Below are 19617 nucleotides of genomic sequence, written 5' to 3'. Positions count from 1 at the left end.
TACACAACCACAAATTCTTACAGTAAAAAAATAAATAGTTTGATTTCAATCTTGCTTTCGTGTTTATACTAAATTTTTCAACATCTCTCTGCCAATTACATTCAATCTTGTACAGAAGCAGTTCATCAAAGAAGAGCTTTAGGTTTTGAATAACTTTGTGTACATGAAATATCCTGAATATTATGGTGAAAGGTTTTTGTAATGTAAGACAAATGTTTGTGATGTTTTGAATGCAGTGCTATTTTGCAAGAGATATGAGGCATTTTGCATTTTGTGTGTGCAATTTTTGGATTTGTATAAAGTTTTGAAAGAAAGAGGCAAAGTTTTGAAAATGTATGTAAGCAGTTGAAAAAAACTGTAATAAAATAGAGAAAAGAGTCAGAGAAAAGAGCTCACTTCTGCTGAGGCAAGAAAATGAGTATATGTCAAGGAAAAAACATAGGTTGAATATTAACTTTCAAAAGAATCGTGACAGATAAAAAAAGATTAGAGAAGAAGAAGTCTCAGCTGTCTGTCTTAAGGAAACTGTATGAATAGCATATGTCAAAACAACTGTCACTGTCTGTCATACCAAAACAAAGCTGTCAATCAGAAGTACAATAGATTGTGTGTGTGTTTTCTTGAAAAGTTTTTTTTTCATTAAGACTGTAGTGTAAAACTCAGAGAGGGCCTCAGAGAAGACCTCAGGTCACAGACTGCACTTTGTCTCACTTCAGCACCAAAACACCCAGCTGTGGAACATGGCTATCCTACTTTTTTTGTTAGCCTTGCTCTTATGTTATTTGTATTCCAGGGATCTCATGGAAGAATAGAGGTGTGACTCTTTGTGATGACAAGAAATCAATTAAAATGCAAAAGCAATGTTTGCTAATTCAGAACAAATACATTTTAAGTAATACAGTAGTTGATTTTAATTTTTTTGCTCGGAACATGTGAATGTGGTGATGTTCGTATAGTGACCTGTGGGGGCAGCATCGGCACAAATAGTGACAAATCACACACTAAACGGGGGCGAAGAAACCGCTCCCGCGTATTTTGACTGTTGTCTTTTCGTCATCAATAAGATGTAAGATTTGGATACTGTAGATTTGTTTTACTTTCAAAAGTTTCAAAAATATGTCGAGTCTCAGTCAGGATCTAAAGCGCTGGGCTGTTGAGGAGCTTGAGTTGCCGGCAGCCAGACTCCCGGATGATGGCTATATGAAGACGTTAGTGGGTTATTATAATGAATTATAACATTAATCCTCAACGATTTTAGACTGATCATGTGTTTACGTTTTTGTGCAGATTATGCGTCGGTCCTGGAGCTTCAATTTGGAAATATATAACGCAACATGTTTATAAAGAGAGGTGAGATCTCAAAGTTTTTTTAATCTCTGATTCTTACTAACGTTAACTTACCTGTTTTTAGATGCACAGAGTCAAATTTCTTTTGAAAAGATTCTTTTGAAATATCTTACAGGAATGTTCGGGTCATGAGGGGGAATGTGCAGTGGTATCCTTTAATTTTTCTGATAATGTGTGTGTGTGTGTGTATATATGTGTATATATATATATATATATATATATATATATATATATATATATATATATAAAACAACTGGCTGAAAAACCTTTTTGGGAGGGGTGAAAATACTGACATGGCTAAGACTTTTGCACAGTACTGTATATGTCCTAAATGATTACACATACAGGGTATGATTATTTCAGAAGGCCCATCACAGTTTTTGTGTTTAAGTTGTTACTTCAGATAAATTGTGGTTTTCTGATCAGTAGATTTGTTCCTTGACAATCTGAATCCTAAGGTACAAAGTTTTACAGGATAAAGAGGTAAATAAGAGTAGCTTAATTGCATAATTCCTTTTTCTTAATCTGCTCCTATAAGGATTCATATGTACAGAATGTAAAGATGATTGTTCTTTGTAGTTTAAACAGTTGAAAAATCAGAATAAAGATGCAAGCAGGCTTGAGCTACAGAAAGAGATTGATGCCCTTCAGACTGAACTTGATCAACTAGACACAAGGATCAGTAGAGTGGAAGATCAACTTGCTGCTGAAGGTGAATTTTATCTTCCTATCTTCATATCTTTCCATTTCTATCCTGATGCTCTTTTATGCCACTAACACCTGTGCTACAGACAATGTGAATCGTCATCATGATATCAAAATGGTCTCTAACTGCTTTCTTAATGCACAATACTTGTTTTATTGTAAAATAATTAAATAAATAAACAACTGTTTGTAATCATAACTGCAGAAACTTTCATTTTAAGATAATTCGTTGTATCCCATTTAAAAATGCATCAGATTACGGAAAAGTATTTTATGTTGGTGTTGTTACTAATATCTTTCCTACCTTGTGATTGCTAAGCAGAGCATAACGTGAACAGGAACTGGGAGGACTTTATGGAGAGTAGGCAGCGACAGATCCTGTTGGAGTCTTTCAGGCGTCGCTGCTCTGAGGAGAGAAATGTGCTGTTAGCGGACACACACATGATTAGCACCCAACGCCATGCCCTGGAAGAGTTGTCCAAGTGAGCAAATACCCATATCACCTCCAGACTGTCAGCTTTCTCAAAAAGACAGACTGAATTTTGTTTAAAGCTGCTGTGTAGTAATTATTTGATGCATAAAAAGTAATACTTTCCTCTAAATTCCAATTTAATGTGCAGAGACAACTATTAGAAAGTTAATTTGTATGTGGATTTCAAATGTGCAAATCTGGTCAGCATTTATTTGATTTTTTTTGTCGTTGTTGTTGTAATAATTCAAAACTGTAATGATTGCAATAAGTCAAAAGTCAATCTTACTGACCCCAAACTTTTGAACAGTAGTGTTTATGTACTGTAAATCACACTTCCTGTCCAGAAAAGCAGAGGTGAAGCTGGTGTTTGGGTCATCTGACAATTCGGACAATGAAGCTGGAGCAGATCCCTTAGTTTTAGTAAGTGTTGCTGTATTTAATGGTATTTGTGATGCACACTATAAAAATCATAAAAAAATCACTTGAAAGAGCTTTTTTTCAGACAGATGATGCAATTACAATCTTCATCAGGGATCATGTTAACCAGCCAAACTCCACTGATTAAAAACATGTCTTTCCTCTGATTTTACCTAATGAAATACCATTTCTTTCTCATTTCAGAAGGATGTGAGAGAGCTCTGCTGCGAGAGGGTTTTCTTCTTCCAGTGCCTGCTGGAGAGTGAACTCAAAGCAAATCCGTCTGCTGAGTAAGAGAGACAGGCCTTTAATGTTAATATTGAAGATAGTAGAGCTTTAGAGTTAATTAATTTGTTTTTCATCTAGATTTACTCATGATCAAAGGAATTCTGTGATCCAGCACTGGATGAGTGCAGTGGAGGTAAGTGCACTCATTTTAAGAGTATGCATGACTATTTTTGCATCTGCTTGCAAGTATTTTTGTTCTGAACATCAATACGTTAATTCCTCAGAACCTTCTACAGTCGCATCCTCCAAACCAAGTGCTTTCGGCTCTGCAAGCCCTGACCTCCAGACAGCAGGTGGCGTTAGAAGAGAAGATCTCAGCTTTAAATGTGGAGCGTGAAGTTTCGGCTCTAGGGTAAAATTTTGCATCGTAATGCGTTTTATCAAACACCACACTATAAAATATCACATTATTGAATTGCTTATTACTCAGGCTTTTGCGTTTCTATGCAGGTTTCGATATGAGCGTGATCACCTGATAGATGTGTCGTCAGAGCAGGAGGAGGAGTTAACACCTGTCCGTATTCTATTACAGGTGATCAATCGAGAAAAGTAGTCTCAGTGCATTTTACATTCTCTTATGGCATTTTCTCTTATTGCTCAGGTTGTGTTTGTGTGTGTGTTTTCTCGCAGTCTGCCTGGCAGGAAGTGGAGCAGAGTTATTTTGAATTGTCTCAGACTCGTAAAAGACGTGGACAGCTGGAGACTGAACTTGTAGCTTTGATGAGAAAAGCAGAGACGGCAAATGAAAAAGACCCAGTGTCCAGGTAAAAAAAAAATTCACTCAGTCCAATTTATATTATTATGCAAAAAATAAAATTACTTCAGAAATTAATTTTCTAGTATTTTTTTTTATTTGTTTATTCATTTATTTTTACAAAATAATTTTTCTTATTACTCACTCAATTCCTTGAAGCTATTACTGAATTAACATCTGACTAAAAAACTGATCTATTATGCCACTTTTTAAAAGATGTAATATAAGTCTTGGGTGTCACCAGAATATGTCAATGAAGGTTCAGCATAAAATACCCCACAGGTCATTTATTATACCATGCCCAAAATGCCCTTTTTTGGGTGGAAGCAAAAACTTGCTGTTTTCGTGTGGGTATGTTTAAAGGGTTAATTCACCCAAAAATGAAAATGATGTCATTTATTACTCACCCTCATGTCGTTCTACACCCCTAAGACCTTTGTTCATCTTCAGAACACAAATTAAGATATTTTTGTTAAAATCCAATGGCTCAGCGAGGCCTGCATAGACAGCAATGGTACTTCCTCTCTCAAGATCCATAAAGGTACTAAAAACATCAGTTCATGCGAGTATGTTGGTTCTACCTAAATATTATAAAGCGATGAGAATATTTTTTGTTGGTTCCACTTTAATATTATAAAGCAAAGAGACTCTTTTGGTTTACAGTTTTTAACATGCAATATAGTAGGAAACTATTCAATTTCGGACCCAGTTACTATGATTTATGGAGAATATAAAAAAGGTTTTTTTCATTATAGGGTGGTTGTGTACCATTGTATCTCTTTAAATCTAGTTTTATATTAAAAATAAGATTGTGTAGGCTGTAGTTAAGACCAATAATGTAGGGAGGTATATAGATGTTCGATGTTGTAAAATACAAATGAGTTTTGTTCTGTTTGTAAGCAGGAGTGTGTTTGAATTGGAGATGGAAGGAGTGAAGCAAGTGGCAGTTAGAGACAGCATCAGAGAGCAGTGCGCTCAGCTACAGCTGAAGGCCAGAGACGGACAGGACTCTATCAGAACCCTGCAGACACAGTGGCAAAGTGTCATGGACTTCAGACAGCTTGTGGTACGTAATTGTATTTATTGCTGACAAAAGTCTGTATATTCATAGTGTGGAGTTAATGTGTGTGTAATGTGTATGTTTTATCTGTATAGGACAGGAGACAAGAGCAGATACGGAGCCTGATCAAGGGGAACTCCTCTGTGAAGACTGAGTTAACCCGTGTCCATGCAAAGGTATCATCTCATTCAGTACATACTTTAGCTCATAATTTTTCATTCTCACACAAAAATGTTCAAAAGTTTGGGTTCTGTAAAAAAAATGTTTAATGTTTTTGAAAGAAGTCTCTTATGCTCACAAAGTCTGCATTTATTTGATACTTTGGAAAGTAGCGTGTGTGTTTGTGTGTATATATATATATATATATATATATATATATAATTTTTTTTTTTTTTTTTTCCCAGGTTGGACAGTTTGTTCAGGAAAAGCTCAATCCTCAGTTTGGCAGTGTTATTGAAGCCAGCAGTGGACTCCGCAACTCTGTGTCACAAGGGGCCAAACACTTCAGCTGTGTATCACTGGCTGCACTGGATTGCAGGGTCATGAAGAGGTCAGAAATGTTCATTTTTCTTTCTGCATTAGTAGGATTTAAATGCCTTTGTGCTGTATACCATGCTTCACTGGCTTTGTGTTGCAAAGCAAATGAAAAAATGCTGAAGTCAGGCTAGTGAAGATGTTGAAGTTTTCTTCGTTGCCATTGGCACATTAATATTGCATTATCACAGTATCATTATAAAAAAAAAAGTTCTCTGAGCCTAAATGTCTGTAAAGTGACAGTACTTTTTTCTTTTTTTTCAGCAGCGGGCAAAAATTACCAGCAGCTCAGCTTTCCATCCACCGGATACAGTCCCCAGTTTTCCACAAACTCTGTGAAAGTCTGTCATTCCCCATGTATATGGTGAGATGCTCACTTATAGTATATTCATACACTTCATTTATTCCTAATTGTTCTGAAAGACATTTTAAAGAATAAGCTCATCAAGCAGTAAGTTTATTGTTTGACCACCTACAGTAATTGCTACCCTTCTGATGATTACTGCTGTCACAGATTAAATGGCTGTGTCAAAACATATCCAATACTTTTCTTCCAACCCAAAATTCAGCAAAAACTGCTGGTAGAGTATGTCAGGAGTCTTGTCTTTCTTTCTGTCAGGCCCCAGAGGAGCTTTGGTCTCAGGCTGCAACCCGACGGCTGGAATTACGAAATCTGTGCAGGCTTCTTCAGCTTTTCTCTGAGTCAACGGCAGACCTGCAGAAGTTGACGGCACAGCTACCATCGCCCGATCAGCAGAGTATGTCATCGTGGCAGTATTTAAAGTGCCACAATTATGCCTTTTAGAATATTAACTTTAATGCAGTGTGTAATACAGCTGTTTGTGAATATAAAAGGTCTGCAAAGTTTTAAAGATCATGCATGACAAATAAAGTTATCTCTTAAAAGAAAGAATTGATTCTGAGCAGCTTAAGTGAGTAGCCATTAATTCCAGTCTCAATTCCTGTTACAAACCTATGTAAAAATGAAACAAATTTACAACCTATGGTTTTCATTGGCTGCTCGCAAACAACAAAATAGCATAATAGTGGCACTTTGAAAAAAAAAACAGAACTTTTTTGGACTTTTTTTTTTTTATGGTCAAAGTTTTGTGAATGGTAAAAGTGCCTAGATTTCTTGCTCTGACAGAAGACCATTTTGATGTCTGTTTCAGCTTTGCTGCAGCATATGAAGACTGTTGACAGAGAGATTCTGCAAACGTTGCTCCCGCGGGCCCGTGAGCTCACACAGAGGTGCTCTAAAGGCCTGCTTTACGCAGAACAAGTGAAGACTGCCATCACACACTGGTAAGACATGGTACTCTCAAATGTTTCCAATATGGACCTTTAGTGGAATGGTTTGAAACTAACAGCTACAGCAGCAATACTGATCCTACTATGATTTGAAGCAGATTAACACTTGTTTGTACAGGTGGGAGCAGCCTGGTCAGTTTGCCCTGCCAGAGATGCAGAGAGACGGACTGACTTTCCAACAGTGGCTTCAGCGATGGAAACTGGCGACAAAGGAATCCTGACTTAGTTCTGCATTTGAGAGCAAAGATTACAAGTAGAGCAACTTTATCTGTACACAGTTTATATTTCACTCTTTCAGTTCACTCTTTGCAGTCATTATGCAAACATTTCGTCACCATATTCAGTTTGTGTTTTGTGCACAATCCTGCTCAAGAAATACTTTATGCACTTTTACTGGATTTCTCAATAAATAATTATTTTTATTCCAGTGTCTATTAATTAGATTTTGTATTTTGGTGTCCTAAATCTCCCTACTAAAGGTAGAAATTAAGATGCAATAAATTTATATAGATTTGTCCAATGTTTCTATTTGAATATATGTGCTAAGTAATTTTATTCCTGTAATGGCAAATCTGATTCAGCAGTTTTCAAGCAGTCTTTACTCTTAATTTTGTCATTAATTTAATGCATATTTCCTAAACAAAAGTAATGTCTGTCTCCAGTTATTCAGGTGAGAGTGATTCAGTCATTCCTGTCTGACATGACATGTTTTCATACTAATAGTCATTGTCTTATGAATCATATTTATATAAAGCCATGAGCGAATAAAAACTGCAGCAGGGCAATTATCAGGACATGTTTTTCTAACCCTGTGTGCATCTGTCAGTCTTCTAGTGCAGGCATTCCTAATCTTTTTTGTCAGCTGAACCAGTTTGACCTAAATTCTCTCTGAGATTTAAGTAATTCATATAATATTCCAGTAATTTAACAGCATGTTTGCAATTCTCTGATGGGTGGTTAAAGGTTTTAGTTCACCCAAAAATGAAAATTCTATCAATATCTCACCCTCATATCACATAAGATTTTTTAAAAATAAAATCCAAGAGGTATACGACTTATAAATAATCAATATAATCACCACTTTCAAGGTCCAGAAAAGTACTAAAGACATCGTTAAAACAGTCAAGGTGACTACAGTGGTTTAACCTTAATTTTATGAAGTAACAAGAATACTTTTTGCATGCAAAAACAAAGATAATGACTTTTATTCAACAATATCTTCTCTTCTGCGTCATTCTCCTATGTTGTTTACGTCCAGCACTTCCAGGTTCTACGTCAGAACGCCGACTCCTCATTGGCCAGTTCCTGCGTCACCATCACACAAATGTGTCATGCTGCAGCTTTGGCCAATACTGAGCTGGCATTCGGAAGTAAACTGAAGCCTTTACAGTGCTACGCTTCACTGCGCAAGGATAATGACCCTCTTTTTTGCGCACAAAAATCTCATCGCTTCATAAAATTAAGGTTGTACAACTGCAGTGACACTGACTGCTTTAATGTGTTAAATACCTTTCTGGGCCTTGAGTGATGATTATATCCCGTCTATGGACGAGTCGTATTAGTGCTCTGTTTTTCATCAAAAACATCTTTAATTTGTGTTCCGAAGATGAAGGTCTTATGGGTGTAGAACGACATGAGGGTAATTAGTAACAAAATTTTGGGTGAACTAACCCTTTAATAGTAATGATATTTAGGTAAACAAACTATTTAGAAGTTTTTAATTTAGATTTTTTAGTATCTTGTATCTTGATTTAATTATTTGCTTTTCCTCAACTCGCACACCCCAGTTTGGCAAACTCTGTTCTATTAAACCCCTTGTTTTCTGTTACAAATTTGTAAAGATGAACTTGCAAATTCACATTCATACTCTAACAAATGACAATAAAGCATTTTTTTTCAGGGTGTTTTATAATACTCAATATCAATCTTAAGCAACTCAAGTTAAAAACTGAATTTTCTTTCATAAACATTTTTTTTTCACCCTCACACTCAAAAGATCACTCATTAGAATTCTTACAAATGATTCCAGAGAAAGCTGTTTCACAATTGCTAAATGTTTCTTTACACCCTGATTCAATGGCATTGTTTCTGGCTTAAGGCTTGGATAACATACATGTCATACATCATAGATATTTCTTTGTAACCAAAAACAATCACATAAAATCATGAACTGAACTGTACACATAAAAGTAAACATAACATTTGAACTTAAAATGAAATGTCAGGGGAGACAAAAACAAGTGTTGTGGATGACACAGCAGTAGTTCTTTATGTCTTTTATGTCCAGTCTACTGCATGTGATTGATGACATATGTTATAAAGATTCAATCCGTTTTAGCGCCCCAATTATCGTATTCTGGTGAACAGATTTAAAACTGAGACAGATTCCTAAAAGACAAGAGACAGAAAATTAAATTGAGCACATGAACTTGAAGAAAGTCCAATATTGACAATATTTTATCTCTCAAAAAAAAAGAAGAAGAAGAAAAACATACCTTTGTTGACCGCGTTTTACTAAATACATTCCAAAAGCGTAGAGTTTCATCACCTGCTCCTGTCACTATTGCTTCTCCATCTGGAGACATCGCCTTCCAGATAAAAGAATAGTTTCAGTAAACAGCACTTCAAAATACTCATTTACAAATAAGTGTCTAGACATTATTTAAATAAAACTGCAGAAGGAAACAGTACTTACCAGATAGAGCACCCTATACGAGTGGCCGGTCAGTTTAGCTACTTGAGTGAGCGAGGGGTATTTCCACACCAGGATCTGGTTCTGCGAGTAACCATGTGTGCTGACCTGGAGAAGACAAACATTGAACCATGCAATAAGACCCTCCATCACGGCTATTTGTCTAGATCTACCGCTACAGTGCATGTAATAATGAACCAAAAAACATCAACGATATGCATTTGGTCAGTTGATCAGAATAAACATACCAGTTCATTGGTGTGTTTGGACCAGGCCAGGTTGCAGACTTGTGAACCTGTGTCGATACACTGCAGCGGCTGTGCTGTGAGTGTGTTCCAGAAGCGGATGCAGCGATCTGCCGTTCCACCGCCAGAGGCCAGCAGCCCGTGCTGGTGAGGAGACCAGGCGATGGCCTTCACTGCGGCCAGGTGCTCGGTGTACTGCTGCATCGGTAACACGCTCGAGTGATTCCACACTAACAGCTGTATTGATCATAGGAATACTTTTAGATTGCATGATAAATTTTAGAAATCACTGTATAATTGATCATTAAGTTACAGTCAAATTTATGTGTCGTTCAGGGCATTCTCTATCACAAGCGGTCACCTTGTTGTCATTTCCACCAGAGGCCAGCAACTGATGGTCAGTGCTCCACTTGAGTCCACAGACCTCTTGTCTATGGCCCTGCAGCCTGCGCTCTGACTGCAAAGGGGGCGTCCTAATATCTCTCTGAAGAATCATCCGGTCCCGGCTGCCTGATGACAGCTGATCTGCATTCCAGGCCAGCGCACCTGAGGGCAGATTTCTCAGTTTTTTATAACTGGTTAACCTTGCACACATATTTCAGTAACACAATGTGACTAGAATGGCAAAAATGCCAAAAATTGACCAAAACTATAAATCAGTCCAACAAGAAGCTTTAGAGCAAATGTGAACACATACTACAGTTCAGTTGTTTGGAGTAAGATTTGTTAATGTTTTAGAAATCATATTACAATTTTTTTTTTTTTTTTCCTTTTACTATATTGTAAAAAGTAATGTATTCCTGTGATAGTTAATTGAATTTCCAGCATCTTTACTCCAGTCTTTAGTGTCACATGATCCTTCAGAAATCATTCTAATATGCTGATTTGGTGCTCAAGAAACATATTATTAATGATGAAAACAGTTGTTGAAACAGTGATACTTTTTTCTTTCAAGACTCTTTATTTGAATTTAAATGATTATTTCTAACCATGTTAAAGCCTTTATTATAATGTCATTTGATCAATTTAATGCATCCTTGAATACAAGTATTAATTAAAAACTTAACCTTGACCAACAAATTTTTCAATTATTTTACACCCCCGTTTTCCAGTTATTTCATAAAGATAAAAAAAAAAATTCTTACCAACTCTTGCTGTGTGTCCCTCCAAGGCAAACAGCTTTTTGCCAGCGGTAGCATCCCAAATTTGTACAAAGCCTTTGTGCGTACCCACAGCGACAAGATTACCCTATAAGAGAAGTAGTAGGCTACCTGTCAGACCACAAATCCCAAAAAGCAACTTCTGAAAGTCCAAGTAATAAGGAATTAACTCACCCTCTCCGACCAGCCCACAGATGTGACTGAATCTCCTTCCACTGATAGGTCACATAGTCGTGTTACCTGGAGACAAACCCAACAAAAAACTTAGAACAAGTGTTCCCTAGATATCTACTAAACATAAATTTGGATAAACATCAAAAGTATGTTGAATGCATAAGAAAAATGTATAAAATGCATACTTGACTGGTGCAGGCACTCCAAAGGTAAACACAAGTTCCCAGTCCAACACTGAGTACATTTAAAGAGGACCAGTCCACTAAGTTGAGGTAGAAGTCATCTTGTAACTCTGGTGCATCTAGAACTTTAAATGGAATCTTGGAAATTTTGCGTGTCGGCTTTCTTGGCGACCGCAGCAGCTTCTGACTGTAAACAAAAACAAAGCATGCAATTAAAACAATGCATTTTACTAATCAATCATATATTTATCAAGAAAAAAAATTCAGCTCACCTTTTGCTGCTAACAGGGGAGAGGGAGTACGGGGAAACACTGTTATCATCAGGAGTGGATCTTTTGGCACTGAGCGAATACTGTAACACAAAGATGGCATTAAAAAGATGGATCAAAACACTCAGGTGACATTTAATGAACAGATTAGAGGATAAAAACAGACTTACACTAAAGAGGCTCCTCCTCTCGGGTGTGGAGGGCTGTAGTCTTCTATCTTCTGTCTGAGGATCCAGGACCTTCTCAATCCCAGCCCCAAGCAACTCATTCTTCAGCAGGGCAGAATACGCCAAACCATCCGCTGCCAGACAACACAGTAAATGAGAAAAATTACAAGTTGTAGGATATAAAAGAGCTGAGCATCATACATCAAGAATGAGGTTAATTTAAAGCATAGTCCACCTCTCTTTCTGAAATCATAAGGATAAATGCTAATTCAAATATGAATAAATAATGGTTTATTAAAAATATATATATATATAGAATAAACACCTAAATTAACAATGCATAGTAACTTTTAATGTTTTTTTTTTCATAAACTGATATAAACGTACAATATAGGCTTACAAATTGACATCATGACCAAATAGCTTTATGAAAGCAGGCAACACTCACCTTTGCCAGTATCTGATGTTGCGTCTTTGGTTTTTTTATTCTGGCTAGGTGACTTTTCATTTTCCTGTAATAAGGGTAAATATATATATAAATGAACTTGACCCTTCACATTCTAATTAAATGATAGGCACTTTGCTTTATTACTTCATTTTACTCACATTTATTCTGTGGAAGTTAATACTCCAGTTGGCTCCAGCTCGAGATGGTATGAATCTGTCACCATGCTTGCTCGGTGATGACAGCGGTGACTCAGGGGTCGGGGTCAGGTGACATATCACATCTTTTACTTTCTGTATACAAAAAAAGAGAAGGAATCGAATCAAAGTAACAGTCAAAAGCGTGACGTTTTTTTCTTAAATTGCTTAAAGGAAATAGCACGAAGCATGTCAAAATGAGCCAATTTCAATTCTGCAATATTCAAGATGATAGACTCACCATGGGGCTGGTGTTGTCATTTTGAACATTAATCTGCCGCAGTAACCGGCGCTCATAGTCCTGATCCATGGATGTGATTCAGAAGTCTGGGAATGTGGAGATCCAAAGGCACAGAGCTTAAACTGCATTAATTAAAGGGGAAAAAAAACAAAAAAAATCAAAATGGGGAAACATTTTAAAGAGAAGGTTACAACAATACAATTGTAGTTAAAGCTTTACAATTTGAGTTCAATTGTATGCAGAAGGATGTAAGACTCGTCAGCAAATGCCATCTGTTCAATACCCCATAAACAGGTGCTAGAGTACAGCTGCTCAAGTCGACCACGTCCAAACAATAGGAACACAGAGACAAGAATATGCTGAACACCAATTCCAAGATCGTTACAATTTATTAAGAGAAGAGAATCCAAGTCTAACATGTTTTCGTTTGGTGGCCTAAGTAAACAATGACAGCAAATCTTACGGTGTACGTTTTATTTACACAACTGCTGAATAAAAACGTTAAATGCTTCTTTATTAACAAGTAAGGTTATAACTAAAGATCGATGTAATGCAGAAAAGCAACTACCCGGTAACTAGATTCCTTTGTCAAAGCAGCTAACTATCAACAGCAATGATGATTAACGCAGAATGATTTCCTTATTATATATCAAATGAACCAAACTAACGTAGGTATTACTTTAATAAACAGCAGAATCTGTAGTACTGTCCTGCACTGATTATTATCATCTTGGTGTTTCACAATGGATTACCGAGTAGCTAGTTAGGCTAATTTGATCCCACAAGTCATCGGACCTAACGTTACCTTGACAATGCTATTCGGTGAATTTATAATCGGATCTTCTCAGCCTTAACCAAAGCAAAAGCGTCGAGTCAAATCCTTGAGAAGTGATGAATTATGTGGTAATGAATATAAGATACGCTGCTCCGATGTTATTAGCAAGTCGATGCTGCTGTTGTTATCGATGGCTCCGCAAGGAATCATGGGACTGAGTTAGATGTTGACGTCACGACTTTTGAAACAAAACAAAAACGCTGCTTTTTGAAAGTGCAAAGATTAACGTAATATTATAGTACAACAAAATATAATCTCAAGCATTTGGTTAAAACCATGGTTAAAACCACATATTATATATTATGGAGAGTTTCTGTGTTGTTTATGTTTATTCCAGGGGTGTAAAAAGTACTGAGAAATTGTGCTTAAGATAAATAACAGATATGTCAAATATGTTACTAAATTTAGTGTAAGTACCTAGCAAAATATGCATTAAAATGCATCTGCTGTTTAAATTAAATAAAAGTTAAACTTACCTCCACTTGCTTTCTGATGCCACTCACATGCACAGAGAGAGAGAGACAGAGAGAGAAGCAGCCCAGCAATACAAATGTATAGTTTTTTATCAAGCCAATAAAGCACACTTGAATTGAATTGAATTGAGAGAGAGAGAGAGAGAGAGATTCTGGCATGATTGGCTTTTTCTAAAACTTATCCAAAGTGGAATAGGAGGAAGGACATATGATATCATAAAGCACATATCAATGACAAGATCAATGAAAAATGGACTGATTATTTCAGTCAAAATAAAGGAGTCCGTCAAGGCTGCAGCCTCAGCCCGACTCTCTTTAAAGGTGCCCTAGAATGTAAAATAGGGATGGGCAGATCGATATGAAGTATCGATATATCGATACTGACATTGAGTATCGAAAGTAACGATACTCAAATAAAAATATCGATACTAAGGTGTTTTTTTTACCAGTGATTTTGTTTAATTAACAATAAATTTAATGCATACAATATGCATTGAATTGGACAAATAACCTATGTTAGTGAATAATTGTGTAGTAGAAGTATTTTCCTGCTCATCTGAACACGCAAATGCTGCAAGTCAGAACCAATCAATCACAGAAAGCGTTCGCTCACTGCAGACACTACATTCAAACGGCTGTATGTGTTTAACATTGTAAGAAACCATTGATGCTTTTGGGAAACACAGCCCAGAACAATGCTTAACAGAAGACAGAACAACATAATATGTTTGAGTTATTTCAAAATAAACAAAATGAAATAGTAGCCTACATAGTTTTTGCAATTACATTTATTTAAATTGAATGTTAAAAGTTTGTATTGATGTTCTGTTCTGTAACTACACTTTCCAACAGCCTGTCACTGGCAGTCCCTTATGAAACTGAACCATTACTACAGTGACCAGAGTTCAGCTAGGCCTACAGTATTTGTAGATTTCCATGGTTACCACTACAAATAAACATTTTAACCATGTATAAACAAAAATATAATCTAATAAATTGCAATTAAGGTGTATTAAATGTTAAAATACCTTTCAAATATAATGTTTAGTGGGTAGCCAACCATTACCCATTTTACTCAAAGAAATTCAATAATTTGAGGACTTAAATTATTAATAATTTAATATCTTAAATTCAGATTAGAGGTATCGTATCGGTATCTTTGATTTTGGCCTTGAAAGTATCAGTCTCGTATCGAAAACAGATATCGCCCATCCCTAATGTAAAATTTAATTTACCTCAGCGTAGTTAAATAATTAGAGTTCAGTACATGGAAATGACATACAGTGAGTCTCAAACACCATTGTTTCTTCCTTCTTATGTAAATTTGATTTGTGCAAAAGACCTCTGAAGAACAGGCGAATCTCAACATAACACCGACTGTGACACAACAGTCGGGATCATTAATATGTATGTCCCCAACTTTGCATATGCCAGCTCATGTTCAAGGCATTAGACAAGGGCAGGCAGTATTAACATCTGGATCAGCACAGCCGAATCAACAGACGTTATGCAGGTAAGCAAGCAAGTACAATGGCGAAAAATGGCAGCTGGGGCAATAATAACTGACATGATCCATGATGTCATGATATTTTTAGTGATATTTGTAAATTGTCTTTCTAAATGTTTCGTTAGCATGTTGCTAATGTAGCCTACTGTAAAAATGTGGTTAAAGTTACCATTGTTTCTTACTGTATTCACGAAGACAAGAGCCGTCGCTATTTTCATTATTAAACACTTGCAATCTGTATAATGCATAAACACAACTTCATTCCTTCTAAATCTCTCCAACAGTGTGTAATGTTAGCTTTAGCCACAAATTACTATCAAAATCATTCAGAATCAAATGTAAACATTTAAATAAATACTATACTTACATAATCGGATATGCTGCATGACGAACACTTTGTAAAGATCCATTTCGAGGGTTATATTAGCTGTGTGAACTTTGTTTATGCAATGTATTATAGAGTTGCGGGCTTGGGGGTGGGGAGCGCACGATTTAAAGGGAACGCGCTCTGAATCGGCACATTTATAATAATGACCCAAAATAGGCAGTTAAAAAACTGAATAAAAAAAATCTATGGGGTATTTTAAGCTGAAACTTCACAGAAACAGGGGACACCTTAGACTTATAAAAAAAATCCAAAATCATGTTCTTCCAAAAAAAAAAAAAAAACCCATCTTAATGACAAAAAATATAATTTTACAATCAGGGGAACACTTCTCAATCATGTCACATATTATAATTATTTGGGTCTCACAATCTCAGCTTCTGGACAATTTGAAATGGCAATGAATGATCTGACCGATAAGGCATGCAGGGCTTACAATATAAGAAAACCATTGTTCAAATTCAACCCACATAAAAAATGAAAATTTTTGATGGCATCACCAAGACCATTCTTTTATACAGCTGTGAAATCTGGGGCCCCAAATTTAAATTAAACTATGAATCGTGGGACAAAAACCCTGTTGAAATTTTCCACCTCTAGTTCTGCAAAAATATCCTGGGTCTTCACAGAAATGCCCCTAGTCTGGGTTGCAGGGCAGAACTGGGCAGATTCCCTCTCCTATCTGAAATCCAGAAGAGAGCAGCGAAGTTCTGGTTTCATCTGTCAGACTCACAGGCAGATGCCTACCATCACTGTGCTCTTTCATACAGGGCAGGACACCCAGAGAATGACCCCTTGCACTATTTAGTGGAAACTTGTCTTAAAGGGACTTTGGCTAAACCTATATATAAAGCTGCTGGTTTCTCATTACAACAGAGAAGTTATCATTGTTCACTGAGTATCACTGATCAAATTTTGCAACCTTTGTTTGAAGAGGTGAGTCATTAAGAACATTCTTAATTAATAACAGCCTGCATCAAATACCAACTTGTAGTTCAGTAGATTAGTGTCCAGTTGAGATGGGAGAACATGTCTTATTACATATTCGGTACATGAGTGACCTGTCAATTTTATATACAACAATTATAAAAGAGCATACCATGAAACAAATTCCTCAAATTTCCGTACCATTTGACGACGATATTTTGTTAAGCCGTGTGGTTGAAGCTGTCCGTCGATATGCTCAATATCCCTTGACACCTCCACCTGATTGTCAAAACAATCCACTGCTCTCCATGCTGGCCTGGAATGCAAATGTGGAATGCAAGTGATTCAGAACACCCGCTGACCAAAGCTCAGGCAGTCAGATGGAGATGAAACAAGGAATTAAAAGAGAAAGGATGACTTCTGGCAGATTAGAGAGCAGAGAACAGAGAAGGAGGAGATCAGTCCACCACTATGATTCCTATCCTTCAAATGATTCCCTCAGCTCAACGTTCTACCCTCCAGCATTACCTGGAGAGACATCCAAAGATGATAACCAGTCTGGGTCTTTTCACCTGGTCAACAAAAATGAGATCAGATCTGGAAAATCCAAAACACCTGCTGACCAAAGCTCAGTCACTCAGGTGGAGATGAAACATGGAATTAAAAGAGAAATGATGACTTCCGGCAGATCAGAGAGTAGAAAACAGAGAAGGAGGAGATCAGACCACCACTCTGATTTCTATGCTTCAAATGATTCCCTCAGCTCAACGTTCTACCCTCCAACATCACCTGGAGAGACATCCAGAGAGGATGACCAGGTTGGATCTTTTCATCTGGTCAACAAAAGTGAGATCAGATTTGGAAAATCCAGAACACCTGCTGACCAAAGCTCAGGCTGTCAGGTTGAGATGAGACATGACATTAAGAGCAAAAGAATAATTTGAGTCAGCCTGAACTATCATGCCTGGTCAACGACAGTAAGTTTAGATCTGGAGGATCCAGAACATCTGCTGAACAAAGCTCAGGCAGTCAGGCTGAGATGAGAAAGGGCTTTAAAAGAAAAAGGAAGACTTCTGACAGGTCAGAGATCAGAGAACAGAAAAGTAAAAGATCAGTCAATGACTCTGATTCTGACCAAAGCAATTTTAGATTCTTTGAGGAGAGCGCCCAGGCTCGCATTCATCATGGCTCTGGTCCTGCTACTGCTGAGGCAGAGTGGTGACTCAGGTTGTGAGGTTCACAAATGGATCTGTCAGAGGGGTTAGAGATGGGTTCTGCTTTTTCTCTGCCCTCCCCTGATCTAGTGCCTCATCTCAGGGTTTGGAAGTACATTCAGCGGTTTCTTCCGCCCTGAGAGAGGCACTGACGCTGCAGATATCCAGCTCCAGGGCTTTGGTGGGTAGAGCGTATTCTGTGACAGGTCAGCCCATGGCATGCCTGCACACCATTTCCTTTCTGCAGGCACACCGGCTGACCTGCTAAGATACCTTGATGAGGACGAGGGTGTGAGCCCGGATGCATTAAGCAAGCTGCACCGGGCCACACCGAGAGCTACAGAAACAGAGTGAGCAGCTACTGTTAAGGATGCTCAACTCCAGCCAGGCGTTCTTTGAGGAGAGCGCCCAGGCTTGCATTCCTCATGGCTCTGGTCCCGCTACTTCCGAGGCAGAGTGGTGAGTCAGGTTGTGAGGTTCACAAATGGATCTGGCAGAGGGGTTAGAGATGGGTTCTGCTTTTTCTCTGCCCTCCCCTGATCTAGTGCCTCATCTCAGGGTTTGGAAGTACATTCAGCGGTTTCTTCCGCCCTGAGAGAGGCACTGACGCTGAAGATATCCAGCTCCAGGGCTTTGGTGGGTAGAGCAGATTCGGCTACAGGTCAGGCCATGGCATGCCTGCACACCATTTCCATTCTGCAGGCACACCGGCTGACCTGCTAAGATACCTTGATGAGGGTGAGGGTGTGAGCCGGGATGCATTAAGTAAGCTGCACCGGGCCACACCGAGGAGGCCACGGGAGAGGAAACGTCATAATCAAACACAGAGGAAAAAAAACGATGCAGATGCTTTCAAATGTGAACATTTGAAAACCAAAAACATGGTTCCTTTTGTTAAAATCGCATTTGTTGAACTACTGTAGAGTAAACTGTTGAAATGTTAAAGGTGTAAAGACGCTAGGTAGTATAGTATAGTTGTGATTTTGCTGTAAAAACACATTTTATTATGTACAGCTAACAGGGGAGATTCAGTAAGCACACATTCGTTATTCAAAGTGGATTTACATAAATTCTTAACCATATACATCATAAAGTCGCTCACTAAATGTTTATTTAACATCTGACAGGAAAATCTTCAATACATTTCGCAGATGATGAGCACATCACAACATGAAATATACATCTGAGTGATGTATGTGTGCTATTATGTAGAATTCACTGTTATTAATGTAGTGATTGTGAATGATGTAGTTATTTATGGTCTTAAATATTAATATTTTGTATTAATATTTACATTGAATCAGATGATTCCTTCCAATATTTCAGGGAACCAGTCAGGAATCTCACCTTGACAATAAAGAACAATCATGAAAGTTTGTTGACTGATTTTTTTTATAAATTGGAGGAAGTTTATCATCTGACCAATCTGAAGGATTTAGTGAGATTCAGGCGAGCTTGTAGAGCCTCTGATTATCAACACAAGAATGACAGTTTGCAATAAAATGACTTTATTAACAAAAAGATATACAAGAGTAAAATATCACACTCACTTAATACTACGAAGGAAAATGACTAAACTACTAAAAAAATTGATCAATAATCAAACAGAAACTACA

The 19617-nt window shown here is 37.3% G+C and overlaps 2 protein-coding genes across 4 annotated transcripts; one reads left to right on the top strand and one right to left on the bottom strand.

Annotated features, from left to right (window-relative positions):
• Window positions 1-1023: 1023 nt before the first annotated feature.
• haus5 (HAUS augmin-like complex, subunit 5) lies at window positions 1024-7345 on the top strand. Of its 3 annotated transcripts, none has more exons than XM_067393650.1 (19): window positions 1024-1208; window positions 1288-1350; window positions 1463-1495; window positions 1806-1830; window positions 1927-2059; window positions 2375-2534; window positions 2869-2944; window positions 3149-3231; window positions 3308-3362; window positions 3454-3581; window positions 3680-3761; window positions 3860-3993; window positions 4887-5049; window positions 5139-5219; window positions 5448-5593; window positions 5842-5941; window positions 6197-6335; window positions 6750-6882; window positions 7007-7345. In XM_067393650.1, the coding sequence occupies exons 1-19, from the start codon at window positions 1117-1119 to the stop codon at window positions 7107-7109; spliced, it is 1929 nt and encodes a 642-aa protein (XP_067249751.1). In that variant the 5' UTR covers window positions 1024-1116; the 3' UTR covers window positions 7110-7345. The 3 variants fall into 3 exon arrangements, with proteins under 3 accessions (XP_067249751.1, XP_067249750.1, XP_067249749.1); XM_067393649.1 differs by having other exon boundaries at window positions 3146-3231; window positions 5845-5941; XM_067393648.1 differs by having other exon boundaries at window positions 3146-3231.
• A 1423-nt stretch (window positions 7346-8768) lies between these two features.
• Window positions 8769-13633, bottom strand: fzr1a (fizzy/cell division cycle 20 related 1a). The gene is made up of 14 exons (XM_067393647.1): window positions 13466-13633; window positions 12661-12782; window positions 12384-12515; window positions 12226-12289; window positions 11781-11911; window positions 11614-11693; window positions 11345-11528; window positions 11160-11225; window positions 10971-11073; window positions 10187-10371; window positions 9829-10062; window positions 9584-9688; window positions 9384-9476; window positions 8769-9276 (listed from the first exon to the last, which is right to left on the bottom strand). Exons 2-14 carry the CDS (start codon window positions 12727-12729, stop codon window positions 9235-9237), a joined length of 1488 nt encoding a protein of 495 aa, XP_067249748.1. The 5' UTR covers window positions 12730-12782; window positions 13466-13633; the 3' UTR covers window positions 8769-9234.
• Window positions 13634-19617: the final 5984 nt, after the last annotated feature.

The sequence above is a fragment of the Chanodichthys erythropterus genome, chromosome 9 (genome assembly GCF_024489055.1).
Source record: "Chanodichthys erythropterus isolate Z2021 chromosome 9, ASM2448905v1, whole genome shotgun sequence".
NCBI lineage: Eukaryota > Metazoa > Chordata > Actinopteri > Cypriniformes > Xenocyprididae > Chanodichthys > Chanodichthys erythropterus.
This window is presented reverse-complemented; position numbering and strand designations above follow the sequence as displayed.

Excerpts from the sequence above, each read along its gene's own strand:
- haus5 (XM_067393648.1), top strand. The coding sequence starts at position 1,117 with ATGTCGAGTCTCAGTCAGGATCTAAAGCGCTGGGCTGTTGAGGAGCTT. Across the intron at positions 1,351-1,462 it reads CAACATGTTTATAAAGAGAG|GAATGTTCGGGTCATGAGGG; the intron begins GTGAGATCTCAA and ends AATATCTTACAG. Across the intron at positions 6,883-7,006 it reads AAGACTGCCATCACACACTG|GTGGGAGCAGCCTGGTCAGT; the intron begins GTAAGACATGGT and ends TTGTTTGTACAG.
- fzr1a (XM_067393647.1), bottom strand. The coding sequence starts at position 12,729 with ATGGATCAGGACTATGAGCGCCGGTTACTGCGGCAGATTAATGTTCAA. Across the intron at positions 11,529-11,613 it reads TCCCCTGTTAGCAGCAAAAG|TCAGAAGCTGCTGCGGTCGC; the intron begins GTGAGCTGAATT and ends TTTTGTTTACAG. Across the intron at positions 9,689-9,828 it reads CCAAACACACCAATGAACTG|GTCAGCACACATGGTTACTC; the intron begins GTATGTTTATTC and ends TGTCTTCTCCAG.